This window comes from Saccopteryx bilineata, chromosome 7, assembly GCF_036850765.1.
Source record: "Saccopteryx bilineata isolate mSacBil1 chromosome 7, mSacBil1_pri_phased_curated, whole genome shotgun sequence".
NCBI lineage: Eukaryota > Metazoa > Chordata > Mammalia > Chiroptera > Emballonuridae > Saccopteryx > Saccopteryx bilineata.
This window is the reverse complement of record NC_089496.1, coordinates 58,836,513-58,856,611: the sequence shown is the minus strand read 5'-3', so window position 1 is coordinate 58,856,611 and position 20,099 is coordinate 58,836,513. Positions and strand designations below refer to the sequence as shown.

General features: G+C 61.4%; 2 protein-coding genes across 7 annotated transcripts in view; one reads left to right on the top strand and one right to left on the bottom strand.

Annotated features, from left to right (window-relative positions):
• APBA2 (amyloid beta precursor protein binding family A member 2) overlaps nt 1-20,099 on the top strand; it is a 66,517-nt gene that overhangs the window by 44,639 nt on the left and 1,779 nt on the right. For 5 of the 6 annotated variants that reach the window (XM_066238505.1, XM_066238504.1, XM_066238506.1 and 2 more), the window contains 9 exons: nt 5,687-5,767; nt 7,171-7,207; nt 7,582-7,727; nt 9,059-9,094; nt 11,681-11,767; nt 13,458-13,643; nt 16,582-16,761; nt 18,028-18,240; nt 19,111-19,230. In XM_066238505.1, coding sequence (XP_066094602.1) covers nt 5,687-5,767; nt 7,171-7,207; nt 7,582-7,727; nt 9,059-9,094; nt 11,681-11,767; nt 13,458-13,643; nt 16,582-16,761; nt 18,028-18,240; nt 19,111-19,230 — 1,086 coding nt within the window. The remainder of the gene's footprint in view (nt 1-5,686; nt 5,768-7,170; nt 7,208-7,581; nt 7,728-9,058; nt 9,095-11,680; nt 11,768-13,457; nt 13,644-16,581; nt 16,762-18,027; nt 18,241-19,110; nt 19,231-20,099) is intronic. The other variant, XM_066238508.1, reaches the window with a different exon arrangement.
• Nucleotides 19,440-20,099, bottom strand: part of ENTREP2 (endosomal transmembrane epsin interactor 2) — a 103,012-nt gene continuing 102,352 nt past the window's right edge. The window contains exon 12 of the mRNA XM_066238510.1: nt 19,440-20,043. The gene's annotated coding sequence lies outside the window, so the exon portion shown is untranslated. The remainder of the gene's footprint in view (nt 20,044-20,099) is intronic.

The window sequence follows — 20,099 nt, the reverse complement described above, 5'->3', positions numbered from 1 at the left end:
GTGTGTGAGAGTGTGTCTGTGTGTGTGTGTGAGAGTGTGTCTGTGTGTGTGTGTGTCTGTGTGTGTGAGAGTGTCTGTGTGTGTGAGAGTGTGTCTGTGTGTGTGTGAGTGTGTCTGTGTGTGTGTGTGAGAGTGTGTGTGCGTGTGCACAGAGGTGGAGGCCTTCATCAGCCCAAACGCTTGCAAGTGGCTCCTGATCCTGCCTCGGGGACCTGTTTGGCCAGCCTGGTTTCGATGTAGCCCTTACCTCTAATTCGACACTCCCCACCTAGACTCTGAGGCCCCTGCCCCCTCGGAGCAGCCCCAGGGACAGCGGGAGACACCTGTTCCCTCCCAGCACCTCTGGGTCTGCTGGCTGTTGACCGTTACACACAACACAAGCTCAGCCCCACCGAAAGTCTTCATCAGGTGGACCCAGACCCAGACCACCCTCCCCCAAGCCAGGCCTCTCTGTGTTGCTGGGTATCTTTGGCCACTGTAACTGCTTTGTTCTTTTCTGGTCATTGAAAAAGGACACTCTCTCTTGCTTCAATCTATTCCCTGCTACATCCATCCATCCATCCATCCATCCACCCACCCACCCACCCACCCATCCACCCACCCACCCATCCACCCATCCATCCATCCACCCATCTGTCCACCCACTCATCCGTCCGTCCACCCGTCCGTCCATCCACCCGTCCGTCCATCCACCCATCCATCTACTCACCCATCCACCTATCCATCCTTCCGTCTACCCGTCTGTCCATCCACCTGTCCATCCACCCGTCCATCCATCCATCCATCCATCATCCATCCACCCGTCCATCCATCCATCCATTGGAACCCAAGTATACGAAAGATAGCATGCTAGCCACTTTGTCAAATGTAAAAATGAATCTTAAAAAAAAAGAGGGATAAAGGCCCTGGCCAGTTGGCTCAGCAGTAGGGCCTGGCATGCGGGGGACCCGGGTTCGATTCCCGGCCAGGGCACATAGGAGAAGCGCCCATTTGCTTCTCCACGCCCCCCTCCTTCCTCTCTGTCTCTCTCTTCCCCTCCCGCAGCGAGGCTTCATTGGAGCAAAGATGGCCTGGGCGCTGGGGATGGCTCCTTGGCCTCTGCCCCAGGCGCTGGAGTGGCTCTGGTCACGACAGAGCTACGCCCCGGGAGGCAGAGCATTGCCTCCTGGTGGGCGTGCCGGGTGGATCCCGGTCGGGCGCATGCGGGAGTCTGTCTGACTGCCTCCCTGTTTCCAGCTTCAGAAAAATACAAAAAAAAAAAAAAAAAAAAAGAGGGATAACCCCATCATTCACCAATTCTCAACACTCACTCCAGAAACAAAAGCAAGGGTGGCTCCAGACGCCTCTCACTGCATCAAATTTGCGAATGATGAGAGGTGTGGCAAAGGGGTTGCTGCCTGCGGTTATCCGGGCCCGACGTCTCAGTGATGTCTAACCTACACCCCCCCAGGGTAAACACCGAGAACAGAAATAAAAAGAGTAAACTTAAACAGTGACTTCAGATCATCAAAAAGATGGGCAGTCTGGTCCATATTCAGAGGGTATTTGTGGGAGGGTTTGTGGCGCAGTTCATGATAAAGCCCCCCCCCCAAGAAAAGGGTTTCTACTTCAGATAGAGTATCATGCATCCTTTAAGGAAGGAAACCGTGGCAGATGCTACAACATGGGAGAAGCCTGCGGACTCCACGTCCAGTGACGTCAGCCAGGCACCAAGGACAGACACTGCATGATTCCACTTGTGCGAGGTTTCTAGAATAACTAAACTCGTGGGGACAGAAAGTAGAAGGTGGGGGTGGGGAAGGAGGAGGAGCAGTGGGGAGTTGGGTTTAGTGGGTACGGAGTTTCCGTCGGGGATGCTGTTGAGCTCTGCAGACGGATGGCAGTGCTGGTGGTCCCGCCACGTGAATGCACCCAGAGCCACGTGGCTATTCACTTAAGGTGGTTGAAACGACAAATTCCGTTACATGTATATTTATCACAATGAAGAGAGAAGGGAGGGTAAAAAGGCTCCTGGCTCATGAATGGCGTGAGCCAGTTCGAATGAGCTAAAACCAGGCTGAGCTGGTCTGAACCCGAGTCACCAGGATCAAGCAAGCATCAGGGCCGGTCAGGGCTAGTTTGAGGGTCCCCGTGGTAGAGGGGGGCTGACCCCTGTGTGGACACTGCTGGGTGTGTGGTCGCAGGGCAGTGGGTCCTCACAGCTCTGGGAAGTTTTCAGGAGGACAGTGAGGGTTAAAATGAGCCCTGGGTAGGGCGGCCACGTCCTGAGTGGGACGGGAGGGTCCCCTCTCTCCTTGCATGTCTTGCTCAGTAACAGACGCGGTCCCACCTGGGCGGGAGTGGATTGGGCAGGAGCCAGAGTGGACCCCACGTTACTAACGCCGTTGGGCTCTTTATATAGCGGAGGTCATACTTAGTATCATTCAAAGAAAGTTATAGCGTCCAATATACTGTTTGCCTCTCAGAACGTAGAGGTGCTGGGGATTGAACCGGGGGCTCGTGCGTGCCACGCGTGCGCTCTGCCACTGAGCTACACCCCCACTCGACCAATACACTGCTAAAAAGAAAATAACAGCGAGCTCTAGTCTCCCTTTTTTGCCCTCAGTTTTAGGAAAACTGAATTTTCTGTTTTGCATATTCATAAAAGTTGAACAGGATGTTTTCTTTCCATAGCTTGCTTCTCAGATGATGAATCGTGGGGCTTTGTGTTAGCGTTGGAAGGCCTTAGGCAGCTCCGTTGAGTCTAAACTCAGCGGTTTATCATTATTTAGGACCCAGAACATTGACGGAAACGGAGACACCCTCCTGGTGGGAGAGGAGGGTGTGGTCTCAGCATTTCTCGCACAGGGCATGGGGCCTGGCTGGGTGAGCCCCTCCACCCCACTCCCCGGAAACGGAATTCTCCTGTCAGCACTGGTTTCCTTTGGCGCCTTCGTTTTTGCTCATTATTCACGTGTTGGGACGGGGTTCTCGGGAGCTGTGTGCTGCCAGCAGTCAGGGGAGCACAGCAGAGTGCTGGCCCGGCCCTGCCGTGGAGCCAGGAGACTGCCTCTGACTCAGAGGGTCGCTGCCATTGGAAAGATCACACGGGGCTGCTCACCTTTAACTGTGTGTGTGTGTGTGTGTGTGTCACACGGGGCTGCTCACCTTTAACTGTGTGTGTGTGTCACACGGGGCTGCTCACCTTTAACTGTGTGTGTGTGTTTGTGTGTGCGTGTGTGTGTGTGTGTGTGTGTGTGTGTCACACGGGGCTTCTCACCTTTAACTGTGTGTGTGTGTCACACGGGGCTGCTCACCTTTAACTGTGTGTGTGTGTCACACGGGGCTGCTCACCTTTAACTGTGTGTGTGTGTTTGTGTGTGCGTGTGTGTGCGTGTGTGTGTTTGTGTTTGTGCCATGTTTGCAGCAAAGGTGTGGATTCCGGGGCACATTGTTTCTTTTTGAGAATTGAATAGAAGCAGACATGACCCCCTCTGGTTCTGTAGCTCGCTTTGCTTTAACGTTGGAATTCCGTTATGCGGCTCTTCCACATCTGACATCTGAGGGATCAGCACAGCTTCTGGACGGATTATGTGCCCATCGGTGATGCCCGGGGCTCTGGGTACACTCAAAGGAGGAAGATTTAAGCCCAAAGGATTGACGGTTTGGCCTCTGGGCACACCACCTCCCTCCTCTCCCCTCCCCTCCCCTCAGGCCTGACCGTGTGTGTGTGTGTGTGTGTGTGTGTGTGTGTGTCCCTCCGAGCTGGCTCCACTGGAGGTGTGAGGTAGGCAGGACCTTCACGCTGGATGGGAAGCCGTCCCGAGCCAAGACCTTTATTGCGCGTGTTTCCTCGTCCCCGAGAGGGACGCCCAGTGCGGAACAGGACACACAGCCGGTGCTGGTTCGGACCAGCCGTGCACACTCAGCCTTTGGATGGTGCTCTCAGCCGTAGGGTTGAAACACAGAGGCCAGTTTAGAGAAACGGATTTCTACTCAGACATGCTGTGCTGAGCCCCCCACCCTGGGAACAGCCAGCCCTTTAGGGGCTCCACGGAGAGAGAGAAGGATGCCGGACACCCTGGAGGCCTCGCGGTCAGTGGAGGTTTCCGCAGACAGGGTGCAGGGGACAAAGCCGGTCCCCGAGGGTGCCACACAGGCTTCCGTGGAGGTGGCAGCCAGATGTGGCAAAGTAACGACGGCAAGACACCCAGCTAAACTCGAATTCAGACAGCCCGTGAATAGCTGTTCAGCGTAGGAATGTTCCAGGGCATACCTGGCCACGGGAGGGGGGTACGGGAGGAAACCCCCCACTCACAGGTCAGCCCAGAGATGTGAAAGCACAGACTCCCCTGGCTCGTGTGCCCAGTGGGTCTTGTCACAATTCTTTTAAACCACAGATTGGCTTTGATAAGATAGGGTTCCCCTTTACCCCATGGGAATAACTATGACAGGAACATACTCTTTATCTGAGCCCCCTGTCATTTGCCAGATAAATATCACAGGAGCGACCTGCATCGTAAGGGGACAGAGGAGAGAGGATGATGTGGTGGTTTTCCTGAGCCGTCTGCGTTTCAGGAACGGGTTGAGGGGCCTGAGGAAATGGTCAGGGCGTGGAGTCGGGCCCCCGGCCTGACCCTGCTGGTCCGCGACCCTGGCTGGGTCCCGTGTGGAGTCCCCGTCCTGCAGAGGGTCCCAGGGACCCTCCAGACTGGGTCGAAGGGAGGCATCTTCACGGGCCTGTTCGATGGGCGGGATGGTTGACGGCTTTGAAAGCAGGGCGGGTGGAATGTGTCCCGGGGAAGGTGGTGGATCCCTCATCAGCCCCCGGGATTCCTCTGGCCCAGCGTCACACGTGAGGGTCGGCAGGACCGTCCCCGGGGGAACCATGCCATGCGTGGCTCTGAGCTGCCCCGCTGCCCCTCCCTTGAGCTCTGGTCTTCAGGAGGGAGCCTGGCAACGTCTGGCCATTATTACAGCCGGTGGGAGCAGGAGGGGGCGGCCTCTGGGTGGTGACGTCACACGAAGCAGAAGTGGCGTGGGTCACGTTGCCCTATTTTCAGTGAAACCGAGCAGACAAATGAGCATGAGCACTCAAAAGTGCCTGGTGTGAGTTTCACTGACGGGAGCCAAGATGTTTATCAGAACATCGGGTTCAGGTTGTTGTACAGTGTTTTGTTTTGTTTTTGCTTTGTTTTTTGTTTGTTTTTTTGTATTTTTCTGAAGCTGGAAACTGGAAGGCAGTCAGACTCCCGTATGCGCCCGACCAGGATCCACCCGGCATGCCCACCAGGGGGCGATGCTCTGCCCCTCCGGGGCAATCAGTGAACAACTAAGGTGTCGCAATGCGCAACAAAAAAACTAATGATTGATGCTTCTCATCTCTCTGTTCCTGTCTGTCTGTCCCTGTCTACCCCTCTCTCTGACTCTTTCTCTGTCTCTGTAAAAAAAAAAAAAAATGTCACTGAAGTTGGAAAACATGATTCCAATGAATTTTAGAAGCATCAAAGTATACATTTAAAGAAAAGTTTAATTTAGATCTACCTGCATGTGCGTGCACACATACGCAGCACACATACACACATACACGTGTGACATACACATGTGGTTTTTGCAAAGCCGTGTCATGCGGTGTCTCCGGTTTTGTGTCACGGCTCCCTCTCCCGACACGTTCGAAGGCTGCGTTGACCTCTGCCCCCCGTCCCAGGTCTGCAACGGCGAGGAGCAGCCCAGGAGGCAGCAGCGCTCCGACCTCAACGGACCCGTGGACAACAACAACGTCCCAGAGGTAATTCCTGCGAGGATGAGTGTTGCGGCCCAGGGCCCCGTGGGGGCTGCCCGCCCGCCTGCCCTGTTCCAGTGCCTTTGGGGGACAGGGAGCAGGCCCAGAAGGGCTGGGTGTCCCTACGGCCGGGGGGATGTGAGGGGTCACTGCTGCTCCCGTCCTCTGACATGTTCTAAACCCGGGTTCTCCAACAGTGGTGTCGCTGACATTTGGGGCAGACAGTTCTGTGTCGTGGGGTGACCTCGCTCTGTAGGCTATTTGGAAGCATCCCTGGTCTCGCCCCACCCGAAGCCAGCGGGAACCCCCCTCCTCGGGTGGTGACAGCTGAACGTTAGATGGGCAAGGCCACATGTCCCCCCACCCCAGAGAGGAGAGGCACCCTAGTGGAGAACAGCTGTTCTTACCAACAGCGTGATTTGAAGAAACGGTCCTTTGTAAACAAATGCTGCCGTAACGGAGGTTATTAAACTGAGGCCAAAAGCAAGTCACTTCCCTTTCCTGGGTGATGAGGTCCAGGTGAGATTTTATAACATTGACGAAGAACCAACAGCTGCCCATGGAGTGGAATCCGGGCTCCTCCTGCTCTAGCCAGGCCCTGGTAGCTCGCGTGCCCGCGCTGTGAGAACCACCGGGCTGTACGGGTTCTAGGTCCCCGTGAGCTAAGGTGCTAAGGTCACCGTCCCTGGGTGTCAGGTAATGGCCTTCTGTACCCCACGGCTCTTTTTTTTTTTTTAAGTGAGAAGCAGGGAGGCAGTCAGACAGACTCCCGCATGTGCCCAACCGGGATCCACCCAGCATGCCCACCAGGGGGCGATGCTCTGCCGCAATCCGAGCTACTCCAGCGCCTGGGGCAGAAGGCCAAGGAGCCATCCCCAGCGCCCGGGCCATCTTTGCTCCAATGGAGCCTCGGCTGTGGGAGGGGAAGAGAGAGACAAGAGAGGAAGGAGAAGGGGAGGGGTGGAGAAGCAGATGGGCGCCTCTCCTGTGTGCCCTGGCCGGGAATCAAACCGGGACTTCCACATGCTGGGCCAACGTTGGCCGGTTGGCTCAGTGGTAGAGCATCGGCCTAGCATGCAGGAGTCCCAGCTTTGATGGGCAGAGCATCACCCCCTGGTGGGCATGCTGGGTGGATCCCAGTGGGGCGCATGTGGGAGTCTGTCTGACTGCCTCCCCGTTTCCAACTTCAGAAAAATAAAAAAAAAAAAAAAAAAAAAGAATAATTATGGAAGCAGGTTTTCCCTCGGAAGTAGATCACAGGTGCCCTCCCGAACATCCTGGTCCCTGCATGAGACTCCATTGCTTCATGGATCTCACCCCTTGGGAACCCCTGTCCACCTGATGCTGCTCATCTTAGCCGACACCTTGTGGGCCCCCTGCTTACAACTGTTGTTATTTCTCCCTAACAGACAAAGAAGGTGGCATCCTTCCCAAGCTTCGTGGCTGGTAAGTGGCTGAATTTTATCTCGGGGGGAGGGCAGTTGCATGTTCCTGTCAAAGCAGAGGGCACTGTTACCTTTCTGGTTGGGTTTCCTCCTGAAAAGCGTGTTTAAAAGGCACACCTCGGAGGTGGAGGCAGTGCCATATGATAAGGCAAGGTCCCTTCTGGAATGGTAGCAGCTGGCTGTCACCTTGGAGGTGACAGAGGTGCCTCGAGTGACAGCTGCCCAGGGTCCCAGTATTTTTGTCCTCCTGACAGTTAGTGTTGGGTTTCCTGGCCGTGCACCATGGAGTGGACCGACCTCCCTGCCCGGCACACACAGCCCTTCTTTGTCCCCTGACCCCTGTCCTCTGGGGAGGTACTAACTGTGCCCCTTCAGTTCCAGGGCCCTGTGAGCCGGAGGACCTCATTGATGGCATCATCTTTGCCGCCAACTACCTGGGGTCGACCCAGCTGCTGTCGGAACGGAACCCCTCCAAGAACATCAGGATGATGCAGGCCCAGGAGGCTGTCAGCCGGGTCAAGGTAGGGGCAGGGGGGAGCGGGTCGGGGCACAGGCACCACAAGGGCTCTGCACCAGCAGCCCCCCACGGGGACGCCCGAGGGGCCTGGTGGGGCCGAGGGAGACTCTGGCCTCGAGTGGGAGGACACTGGGCTGGGGACCTGCCTCTGGGCCACCTAGAAACGGGACCTTTGGTTTTATTTATTTTTTAAATTTTTTTAATTTATATTTTTCCGAAGTGAGAAGCCAGGTTGGCAGTTAGACTCCCGCATGCGCCCGACCGGGATCCACCCGGCATGCCCACCAGGGGGCGATGCTCTGCCCCTCCGGGGCGTCGCTCTGTTGTGACCAGAGCCACTCTAGCGCCTGGGGCAGAGGCCAAGGAGCCATCCCCAGCGCCTGGGCCACCTTTGCTCCAATGGAGCCTTGGCTGCGGGAGGGGAAGAGAGAGACAGAGAGGAAGGTGAGGGGGAGGGGTGGAGAAGCAGATGGGCGCTTCTCCTGTGTGCCCTGGCTGGGAATCGAACCTGGGACTTCCACATGCCGGGCTGACGCTCTACCGCTGAGCCAACCTGGCCAGGGCCCTAGAAATGGGACCTCTTAAAGACGATGGTCTGGAAGCACACCGTTGTAAAACACATTCGTATGGCGTTTGCATCCCAGTCTATGGATCTCTGGTGCCACTGGGGGTGCTGTTCGCAGAAGGGAAACGCATTACACTTGGCTCCAGTTCACGGCCCCCAGGAAACCTCGGCGCACCCGCAGCTCCAGGCTCAGGGGTTTGACTCTGGTTTGTCTGGGCAGGACGACACAGCCCGAGCCACAAGCGTGCGTGTGTGTGCGTGTGTGTGCGTCTGTGTGTGGGGGGGGCAGCGGTCTAGGAACTCGGCTGCTCTGCACGGTGAGACCGTGTCAGCCTCTCCCCTGCCCTCAGCGTATCCACTGACCTCTGTAAACAGAGGCAACGGGTCCACAGAGTCCTGCCCGCCCGAGCCGTTAGCAGACACCCAGGCCCTGCGGCTCCACCCTGGAGCCCGGCTGGCAGATGGCACCTCCTCACCTTGCCCTGGTGGACACGGGGGTTGCCAGGGAAGTCCAGCACTTGAGCGATAAGGTGTGCGGGCTTCTCAGCATGAGACCCGCTGAGGTGTGGTGACTGCGTCCCTGTGCCCTGGGCATGAGGTCTGACCCCAGAAGTGAAATAACTCTGCCGTCCCTCCCTCCCTCCCTCCCTCCCCCCTCCTTCCCTCCCTCCCCCTCCGTCCCTCTCCCCCTCCCTCCCTCTCTCCCCTTCCTCCCTCTCTCCCCCCCCCACGGTGCCCTCCTGCTCTCTTTTCTCTTACACGCTGCTCAGAGGATGCAGAAAGCTGCCAAGATCAAGAAGAAAGCGGTGTGTAGGACCGTGGGTCCCGTGGGGCTTGGACTCGCCCTGTGCAGGCGACAGGGAGGGGGGTAAGGGTTCCCGCTGGGACCCAGGTGATGCATTAGGTAGGGAAGGACTGGACTTCTGAATGAAACCAGACACCTTTCCTTTTTTCTTTTAACCGCCCACCAACAGAAGATTTTAACCACTGCCCTTTTCTCTCTCTCCGCAACTCTGCCTGACGGACTCGCAAGGCAGGGTTCAGGCTGCAGCGTCACTGTTTTACAGAGACGCGGAAAATGGGGCGTTTGACAATGCCCATGCGGCACGTTCAGTGCCTGGGCCTCCTGTGGTGAATTAATTAAGTTGCTCTGATATTTAAAGACTCATTAAGTTTAATTTACTCAATCAGCTGACAAGGGAGTTCGGCTCTCCCATGAGATGCTTCCTCTCGCAGGGGTCGGGAACCTGCGGCTCGCGAGCCAGGGGTGGCTCTTCTGATGGCTGCATCTGGCTCGCAGACAGATCTTTAGTAAAAATCATAATGTTAAAAAGATAAACATGTATTACAATCCATGCATCTCCTACCGCTTGTGTTCACGGTTGCGGGTGGCTGGAGCCAATCACAGCTGTCCTCCGGGACAACACCAAATTCTTTATTGGATAATGCATAACGTACACGGGTCATTGTATGGCTCTCACGGAATCACATTTTAAAATACGTGGCGTTCATGGCTCTCTCAGCCGAAACGGTTCCCGACCTCTGCTGTATTGGAAAGTCTCTGGAGCATGAACAGGCCTTTGGGAATGGGGCTGACCTTCAGTCCTCGGGGACCCTGGTCATCTAGTCAACGCCGGGCACATTCCAGCTCCTCCCCTGACGTGGAAAGTAGCAAACGCCTGCTGTTGGAGGCTCCGACTTGGCTTGTAGCGTCTAGAGCAAGAGGTCGTGTCTTCCGACCAGCCTAGAACACTGTTTTCTGGGATGTGTTCAGAGGGCCTGTCAGGGTCCTTTTCCCCTGGGTGACACTTCCCTCCCTGTGGCCTGCAGGCTGCTCCTCGGGACTGGGGGCAGGCAGAGGGGGCTCAGGACAGGCCATTGCCCCCGTGCACCTTCCAGGCAGGGAGAGGTTCACAGTCACTGCCAAGGCCCCTTTCTGGTCTGCCCACAGCCAGCCACACACATGACGATGGCAGGTGCTCTGTGGGTCTCAGGCCCGGGAGGGAGGGTTGTCCCCAGCAGAGCCAGCCGCTCCCAGGTCCCCTGAGGACCATGGGGTCAGGGCTCCGTCTGCAGACAGGCCCACCCTGTGGTCTGGTGACCCTCTGTGGGATCCAGGTCATGCTCCCCGTGTCCCCGCGGGGAGTGTGACAGGGTGACCTTCCCTGTTCCCGGTCAGCGGTCAGCGGTCAGCTCCCTCCGCTGGCTCCCACCTTGAGCACAGCTCACGTCACCTCCAAAACTGTCCCGAAAACGAGAAACCACGGTCCACCCGCAACTTCCGTGTCATCTCTTGTCCTGACCTGCTTCTCGGCAGGAAGGTTTCGAGTGACGCCCCCAGCATACGTCCTTCCAAAGCGTCCAGATTCGTGGTCTAACCCAGTTTCTAAAAACGGGAGAAGTCGTTCCTCCCCAGTCGGGTGCAGACTGTTTCCAACTGGATTCTCTTATCTTTCTGGTCATTTAAAAAATCGGCATCGCCCTGCAGCAGGCTGCACGCCCAAACGACTGGTCCCTTGAAATCCCAGCAACCATCTGGTTTTCTCACCGCTGCCTGGGGCCTCCTGTGACTTGGAATGCCGGAGGAGTCGGCAGCGGGGCGGGGCGGGGCGGGGGGTGGGAGGGACTCTTGGTCCCAAACTTCCCTAGGAGGCATTAGTCATAGCGTGCGCTCTTTGGAAGCAAAAGGTGTAGCACCGTGGGTCCCAAGTGACCGCAGGAGATATCTACCAGGTCAGGCACCATCCACACCGCATGGTGGTCATGAGGAGTCCCCCAAGTCTGCCGGCCAGCAGAAGGCTGTCCTGGTTTGGGGCAGACCCTGAGCAGGCTACTCGGCCTCCAGACCATCCCACGCGCACACCACTGGTGGCCATCCGAGGGCAGCACACGGTCCAGGGGGGTCCTGCCTCCCTGAGGGGTTTTGGAAGTCCAGGCCCAAGCCCACAGGGGTGGCAGGAGCGTAGACGTGACCGTGACTGTTTCCACCAGAAGAAAACGCTGACGTTTTAATCCGACTTCTTTGGAAATGTCGCTCCCTGTTTCCTGGGGACACTCAGGATCCCAGACCCGGGAGCTGGAGCCCAGGGACCCAGTATCTGCCTGGTCGCAGGATCGGGTCAGCGGGCAGAGAGGCGGCTTCCAGGACGCTGAGGCAGAGCCTCCGGGGCCACGTGCGCACGCCGAGCCTCCCTCCGTGCCCGGCCTCCCGGAAGCCGTCTCCTTCCTCCCCTCCTGCCTCTGCGGTCAGCACTCACTCAGCTGCAGACCGCCCTCGAAGGCGCCTGCCTCAGCGGCTGACGGCTGCGGCCCCAGAGCCGACTGTCCCTTTGGGGCCACTGGTGACGCGGCCAGGCTCTGACTAGTCACCTTGCCCACCTGTCATTCCTCAGAGCTCCGAGGGCGATGCCCAGACGCTGACCGAGGTGGACCTCTTCATCTCCACCCAGAGGATCAAGGTGTTGAATGCGGACACGCAGGTGAGCACAGAGGTTCCTGTGACAAACCCCACCCATCCCACGTCCCACGTCCCCCGTCCCCCTCGTCCCACGTCCCCCATCCCACGTCCCCCTCGTCCCACGTCCCCCATCCCACGTCCCCCATCCCACGTCCCCCTCGTCCCACGTCCCCATCCCACGTCCCCCTCATCCCACGTCCCCCACCCCACGTCCCCCTCGTCCCACGTCCCTGTCTCCCATCCCATGTCCCCATCCCACGTCCCACATCTCCCATCCCACGTCCCACGTCTCCCATCCCAAGTCCGTCTCCCGTCCCCCTCGTCCCACGTCCCCCTCGTCCCACCTCCCCCATCTCCTGTCCCACGTCCCATGTCCCCCGTCTCCCGTCCCACGTCCCCCTCCCATGTCCCCCGTCCCACATCCCACGTCCCCCGCCCCACGTCCCCCTCGTCCCACCCTGTCCCCCGTCCCTCTCGTCCCATGTCCCATGTCCCACCATGTCCCACATCCCCCATCCCACGTCCCCCTCGTTCCACATCCCACGTCCCCCTCGTCCCCCATCCCACGTCCCCCATCTCCCATCCCACGTCCCCCATCTCCCATCCCACGTCCCCCTCGTCCCACGTCCCCCATCCCACATCCCCTTCCCACGTCCCCCTCGTCCCCCGTCCCCGTCCCATGTCCCACGTCCCCCTCATCCCACGTCCCCCTCGTCCCCCTCATCCCACGTCCCACATCCCCCTCGTCCCACGTCCCCCTCGTCCCACCCCGTCCCACGTCCCACGTCCCACGTCCCACATCCCCCATTTCTCGTCCCCCTCATCCCACGTCCCACGTCCCCCTCGTCCCAGGTCCCACGTCCCCCTCGTCCCAGGTCCCACGTCCCCCTCGTCCCACATCCCCCGTCCCCCGTCTCCTGTCCCACGTCCCCCGTCTCCTGTCCCACGTCCCCCTCGTCCCATGTCCCTCGTCCCATGTCCCACGTCCCCGTCCCACGTCCCCCGTCTCCCGTCCCACGTCCCCCTCGTCCCTGTCCCACGTCCCCTGTCCCCCGTCTCCCATCCCCCGTCCCCCTCATCCCATGTCCCCCGTCCCACATCCCCATCCCACATCCCCATCCCACATCCCCCATCCCTCATCCCCATCCCACGTCCCACGCAGGGACTGCAGGGCGAGGTGTAGCCAGTGGGGCTCCCTGGAGGACTCAGCGTGGCCCACGTGGGCCTGTGCACTCCCCTCCTCTGTTCGGCAGGAGGTCTGGGCCAGGCGCACACTTGGGGTGGGGATCCTTGTCCAGAGCCCCACGTGGCCTCTGACCAGCAGGGTCACTTTGGAAGCTGTGGGGCAGAATGAAGGCAGAGTGGCCTTGACCGTGAACCACCGCCCTGAAGCCTTGTGTTAACCAATGCGGCAGCCACATCTACCTGGCATGGTGTCATCCCCCAGCAGACACTTAGCAAGGGCACCAGATATTTTCTGCTGTCACAACCTGGGATGGTGGTGGGTGTCGCTGGCTTCTGCGGGTCGGAGGCCAGGGACGCCACTCCACGCCTCACGGGGTGCAGGACAGACTCCCACCGGGAAGGGTGGCCTGGCCCTAAGAGTTGGCCGTGTCAAGGCTGAGAAACCACGTGACCCCTGCGTGTCCTCCGGTGCCATGCTCCCCGCAGTGCTGGCTAATAACCTGGACCCCCCCACGCCTCCCGGACAGGAGACCATGATGGACCACGCCCTGCGCACCATCTCCTACATCGCAGACATCGGGAGCATCGTGGTGCTGATGGCGCGGCGGCGCATGCCCCGGGCAGCCTCCCAGGACTGCATTGAGACCACCCCGGGCGCCCCGGAGGGGAAGAAGCAGTACAAGATGGTCTGCCACGTCTTTGAGTCCGAGGACGTAAGTGACGGTGCTGATGTGAGGCCGGTCCCAGGCTCCGACCCCGCAGGGCCCGGGACCCTGGGCTCCGGGAACGCCATCCCTGACGCTGCCAGTGGAACCCGCCGCATCTCAGACGCTCTGAGGGCACAGCTAGTGACGTGACGGGCGTGTCCCGTTACGATGTCAGTCCTTTGAGCCGTTTCTGCACTGAACCGGCAGCCACTGTCCTGGGCACTGTCTCGATTGTCAAAGTCACTCAACGGGCCTTGTTCCCCTTGGCGTTAAGGGGTTCCGGCTGACGTGGTCAGGACGCGCATCGTCACGTGTGCACTGAGCCTGGCCCGCCTCCTCTGGTGGCACCACCTCAGGCGTGGTGACCCAGTCTGAGGCTGAAGCAACGGTGGACTTATGAAGGGACCAGGAAGCCATGGGTTGCTTCCTCCAACGGGCTGGGGGCACTTTTCAGAGCCTGGCAGAGGGAGGGGGGAGGGGCCAGGAGAGGTGGCCACGGCAGAGACGGGGTCTCCTAGCTGCCCCTGTGGGAGACTCGGTGAAGGACAGCAGGAGGGGCCAGAGAAGTCTCCAGCTGTTCTGCTGGGTGAGCTCTGTTCACATGGCCTGGAGGGTTCCTCGGGGACCTGGGGCCACGGGGATTGGAGCCACGGGGCAGGAGCCACAGGGATTGGAGCCACAGGGATTGGAACCACGGGGCAGGAGCCACAGGGATGGAGCCACGGGGATGGAGCCAGGGGGCAGGAGCCACAGGGATGGAGCCACAGGGATTGGAGCCACGGGGCAGTAGCCACAGGGATTGGAGCCACGGGGCAGGAGCCACGGGGATGGAGCCATGGGGCAGGAGCCACAGGGATGGAGCCACAGGGATTGGAGCCACGGGGCAGGAGCCACAGGGATGGAACTACGGGGATCGGAGCCACGGGGCAGGAGCCACGGGGTAGGAGCCACGGGGATTGGAGCCAGGGGGCAGGAGCCGCACAGAGGGCCCGACAGCTTCATGGTCAAGGGCGGGGTGGGTGGAGGCAGCAGTCCCTTGTTTTGGGTCGAAGTCACTCGAAGTGCTCTGGCACCACGGCCCGTTTCTAGAAGAGATGTGGATGTAGGCCCATGGGTCCATGCACCCGTCCCCTGTGCACAGGCCCATGAACACCTGCTGGACACTTCTGGGTGACTGGGCTTGAGGGGGTCTCAGAGACTGGGCCAGAGGGGTCAGTCAGAGCTGCTGGGCCCCAGTGGAGTCAGGTCAGCGGGAGAAGAGGCAGACACAGTGTATGTCCATCCATCCGTGTCCTTGAAGGAGTGAGAAGGAACCCCGGGGGGTGTGAGGGGCCCCGAGCGGTTGCCCAGGGTGCAGGACCCCAATGGGGCTCCATCAAGGCAGGTGGCTGGGGTGAATACAGGGCTGGAGGGTCCGATGTGAGCCGAGCGGGAACACCTGGTGGCATGCAGGACAGCAGTGTTGCTCTTGGAGCCTCAGTTTCCCCTCTGGGCCAAGCAGATGAGTTGCAGAGATGCATGTGCTGGGGCAAAGGAGCTGCAGGGGCCCCACCGAGGACCCCATGTACACCCCACCTGCCCGGGCCATCGCAGGGGCCCCACGTACACCCCACCTGCCCGGGCCATCGCAGGGGCCCCGCGTACACCCCACGTGCCCGGGCCATCGCAGGGGCCCCGCGTACACCCCACATGCCTGGGCTAGGCTCGTGGCCTCAATTCAGTGGACGCCCGGGCCCTGGTTGTGAGCGAGGGCATGGGAAGCCCCTTGCTTACAGGGTCCTGAGTGCCCCAGCCCAGGGGGGAGGGGCCCGGAGCCCTCAGCACGTGCAGGTGTGGGCGGCCTCACTGTGCCCAGGAGCCCCCACAGGGTGGACTGGGGGTCCTGGCGGACCCCAGGGCAGAGTCCGAGGACAGCAGGCAGCCCCCACCAGCTGTCCCCCAGGGTAGAAGGGAGAGTGCCCCCAGGTCCCTTTCCCCGCCAGCACTGCGTCAGGGCCCGATGGACCCGGGGGCAGCTGCCCACCCTGGAGCCCTGTGGGGTGGGGCAGGTCCTGGCCTCCCCGCTGCCCCCTCCCCGTCTCCCCAGGGCCTGATGCCCAGCCTCTGCCCCCTCCCAGTGCTCTCCTGTGTCCAGGCTGGTGGTGCCACCTGGTGGCCCCTGGGGACTGTGCCTCCAGCTGACCACAGGGCAGCAGGTGCCCAGACGCTGGGTGTGGGAGGGAGCCAGGCTTCTGTGGCCGGGTGAAGACCCTTCGTGTGAAGGGTCAGTCTTGTTTGGGAGGCCGGTCCGTGCAGCGTAGCCCCCTCTGAGGAGCGCCAGCCTGCACGCCCTGGTGGGAGCCGTGACATCGCACAGGGACTCAGGCCGGATCTGTGTCCTCTCCCATCTTCAGGTCCTTCCCGCCACGCAGAGCCCCCCCCCCCCCATGGCAGCGGGAGCCAGGGTGGCCTCTGCCCCCCCCCCACACACACACACTTCCCAGGGACTCGGGTCCTAGCTCTCCCCCCGCCATCCTCCGCCCACAGAGGTGGTTCTGTTGAGACAGACAGACGTGGTCTGCTGGGCTTGCCCGTGGGGTCTGGGCTCAGGGCTGTCACCGGCCTCAGCCTGGCCTGGCCACCCCTCCCCAGCAGTGCAGTGGACACACACCTCCTCCCCCGCTGGCCCTGGGCTCTGTTGCCCAAGACAACAGACTGTGGGGGGATGACAGTGTCCCCCGCCCCCGAGAGCTCAGCCAGCTGCCCGTGGACGAAGGCGGGTGGGAAGCAACACAGTCCGGTCGCCAGTGAAGGCAACGGCACTCGGTGTCTAGGAAATATTTATTAGTCCTGCACGGTTGACACTGTGTTGTGCTGGAGCGTCGGGGCCCCGAGGACCGGGTCCTGCAGGACGGCAGCAGGGGGCCCTCGGCCGCTTTGGTCTCTAAGGGCTGCCCCCCTCCAGGCCCAGCTGATCGCCCAGTCCATCGGCCAGGCCTTCAGCGTGGCCTACCAGGAGTTCCTGCGGGCCAATGGCATCAACCCCGAGGACCTCAGCCAGAAGGAGTACAGCGACATCATCAGCACCCAGGAGATGTACAACGACGACCTCGTCCACTTCTCCAACTCGGAGAACTGCAAGGAGGTGAGCCGGCAGCCTCGGGGCCCCCCCCTGCTGGACAGAGGGGGCCTGTGTCACCCCAGCAGTCCCCATCCCCACTCCCAGACAGAGGGCTAGGGGGCCTGTGTCAGCCCAGCAGCCTCGGGACCCCCCCACTCCTAGACAGAGGGCTGGGGGGCCTGTGTCAGCCCAGCAGCCTCGGGACCCCCCCACTCCTAGACAGAGGGCTGGGGGGCCTGTGTCAGCCCAGCAGCCTCGGGACCCCCCCACTCCCAGACAGAGGGCTGGGGGGGGGCCTGTGTCAGCCTCGGGGTCCTCCCCCCTGGACAGAGGGCTGGGGGGCCTGTGTCGGCCCAGCAGCCTCGGGGTCCCCCCACTCCTGGACAGAGGGCTGGGGGGCCTGTGTCACCCCAGCAGCCTCGGGACCCCCCACTCCCAGACAGAGGGCTGGGGGGGGCCCCCCCACTCCCAGAGGGCTGGGGGGGGGCCTGTGTCACCCCAGCAGCCTCGGGACCCCCCCACTCCCAGACAGAGGGCTGGGGGGGGGGCCTGTGTCACCCCAGCAGCCTCGGGACCCCCCCCACTCCCAGACAGAGGGCTGGGGGGGGGCCTGTGTCACCCCAGCAGCCTCGGGGGCCCCCCACTCCCAGACAGAGGGCTGGGGGGGGGCCTGTGTCACCCCAGCAGCCTCGGGGGCCCCCCCACTCCCAGACAGAGGGCTGGGGGGCCTGTGTCAGCCCAGCAGCCTCGGGACCCCCCCACTCCTGGACAGAGGGGGCCTGTGTCAGCCTCGGGGTCCTCCCCCCTGGACAGAGGGCTGGGGGGCCTGTGTCGGCCCAGCAGCCTCGGGGCCCCCCCACTCCTGGACAGAGGGGGCCTGTGTCAGCCTCGGGGTCCTCCCCCCTGGACAGAGGGCTGGGGGGCCTGTGTCGGCCCGGCAGCCTCACCCCCACAGCAGGCTCCGACACTTGGGTGTGGAAGGAGGTGGAGCAGGGAGGCTGTGTCTCCTAAGAAGGGAGCTGGGTGCTCCGCCCGGGGGGGTGGGAAGCTGATGCCGGAGGGTGGGGGACGACGCCCCCAATGCTGTTGAGTGAGTGGAGTGGTCCTGTGTGTTGTCACTAACAGGCAGCTCTCAAAACCAGACCTTTGAGGCAGAGAGACAAGAGGAAGGACTCAGGGTGTGAGTCCTGGGGGCTGGGGGAGCCTTAGCTGTGCGGGGAGGGGACAGTCTGCTGTCCCCCAGGGGGCGTGGGGGGGGGTACCCGCTGACCCAGCTCGGTTTTCTGGCAGCTGCAGCTAGAGAAGCACAAGGGGGAGATGCTGGGCGTGGTGGTGGTGGAGTCCGGCTGGGGCTCCATCCTGCCCACCGTCATCCTGGCCAACATGATGAACGGAGGCCCCGCGGCCCGCTCGGGAAAGCTGAGCATCGGAGACCAGATCATGTCCATCAACGGCACCAGCCTGGTGGGGCTGCCCCTCGCCACCTGCCAGGGCATCATCAAGGTAGGCCCCCCAGCCTCCCACCTTCCCCACCCCCCGCCTCAAGGCTTCGGGTCCAGAGAGCCACCCGAGACCGTGCCAGGCCAAGTTCAAGACGGTGGGAGGTGTGATTGGTTTCCCTCAGCCCAGTACTGACCCCACGCTGACTGCAGGCCCGGGCTGAGCACCTGTGGGTGTCGGGGGAACGGCCCCCCGGCTTGCCCAGGACTTTGCCGGGTCAGCACTGTGTCCCACGTCCTGGGCAAACTGGGAGGCAGGTCTAAGCAAGAGGCCACTCCACGGGTTTGTGCTGTGACCTCCGGAGAGCCAGGCAGGACGGGGCCTCACAGCTGGGCCGCAGGGCTGTCAGAGCCTCCTGCTGTGCTGTCTCTACCGCACGGGGTCTTGGAGGCCGCATCTGCCTTCTCATCAGCCTGACCCCTCGCACTGGTCCCCTGATGGGTGACCTCGCAGGTGGACAGACAGATGTGGGACAGGCCTCTGTCAGTGCGGCCAGAGGCGTGGACACTTGTCACCAGGCTGTGACAGGGTTGTGTGTGTGTGTGTGGGGTCACCAAGCACCCCACCCCAGGAGGGAGCGGAAGCTGTAGCCACGCTGACACACGGGCACTGACCCCAGGACCTTGGCCCGAGGTGCCTGGTGACATTGTGTTCTCTCTGGGGCCCCCTGTCCCCCCAAACCAGCTGTGCACCTCCTGCATTACCCAGGTGCCCCTGAGCCTGGGTCAAAGGGCACTGCCACCTGGGACACCCAGCACATAGTCAGGGTGGGGGTGTCTCAGCCCTCACGGGGGGGGCACTGAGGCTGCCTTCCCCAGCCAGGGGTGTCCTCCTCCACTGTGTCACCTGTGACCCCTCCCCTGTGTCCTCCAGGGTCTGAAGAACCAGACGCAGGTGAAGCTCAACATCGTCAGCTGTCCCCCGGTCACCACCGTCCTCATCAAGCGGCCGGACCTCAAGTACCAGCTGGGCTTCAGCGTGCAGAACGGCATCGTGAGTCCACGTTCTCTATCCTTCGCCGCCTCCACACGGGCTGGGTACACAGGTCAGGAAGGGAGACGGGCCCTCCAGCTCTGCCCTCGGCGAGTACCTGCTCCAGAGGGGACGCAGGACCCCTGTAGCCACTGCAGCGTGTGTTCAGCCAGCAGACATCCACTTGTTCATCTGTTGAGCAGGTGGGAGGGCTTCCAGGAGGAGGTGATGTGAGGCTCGAGTGAGTGCTGGTTGGCCCCGGAATTGGTGCCTGCTTCTCAGGCCAGAGTCCTCCAGCCTAGCGTCCGAGTGTTCTCTCTGGCCTGCATCGTGCCCGTGGGAGCCCAGGTTCCTGGGAAATCTTCTGGAAGGCACCAGAATGGCCCTACTGCTGTTGGCGTGCAGTGTGGATACTGGGGGAGGTGTGGACTTGGCTCAGGCCCCTTCCTGTCCCTCGGGTGGGCGCACACGCTGCTACAGCAAACACGTCTGCGGCAAAGGCGCCCAGAACCTTTTACCTCCCAGCCGCTGGCTCGGCTGCCGTGCACGTGGGCAGAGGGCGCCTCTGTCACGGCTACAAGTCCGTCTGGGTTTCAGGAAGTGAAGGCCGCACCACCTGGTGTCCGAGGGCAAAGTGGCACTGCCTGTCGGTGTCTCACAGGGAGGAGGAGCCGCTGGTCCGGGGCGTGGACGAGGCCGGCGTGTTTGCACGCAGGGCCCAGGGTGCCAGTGTCCGCGCCACAGGAGTGTGTGTGCCCGCCGGCCGGCCTCCCGCTCACTGGGTCCACCGCGCCCAGTGATGACAGCGTGCGATGCAGCGGGTCCCCAGGGTCCCTGGAAGAGTTTGCCGACAGCGGAGTTAGTTGTGCCCACGTGCCTGCCCCATCTCA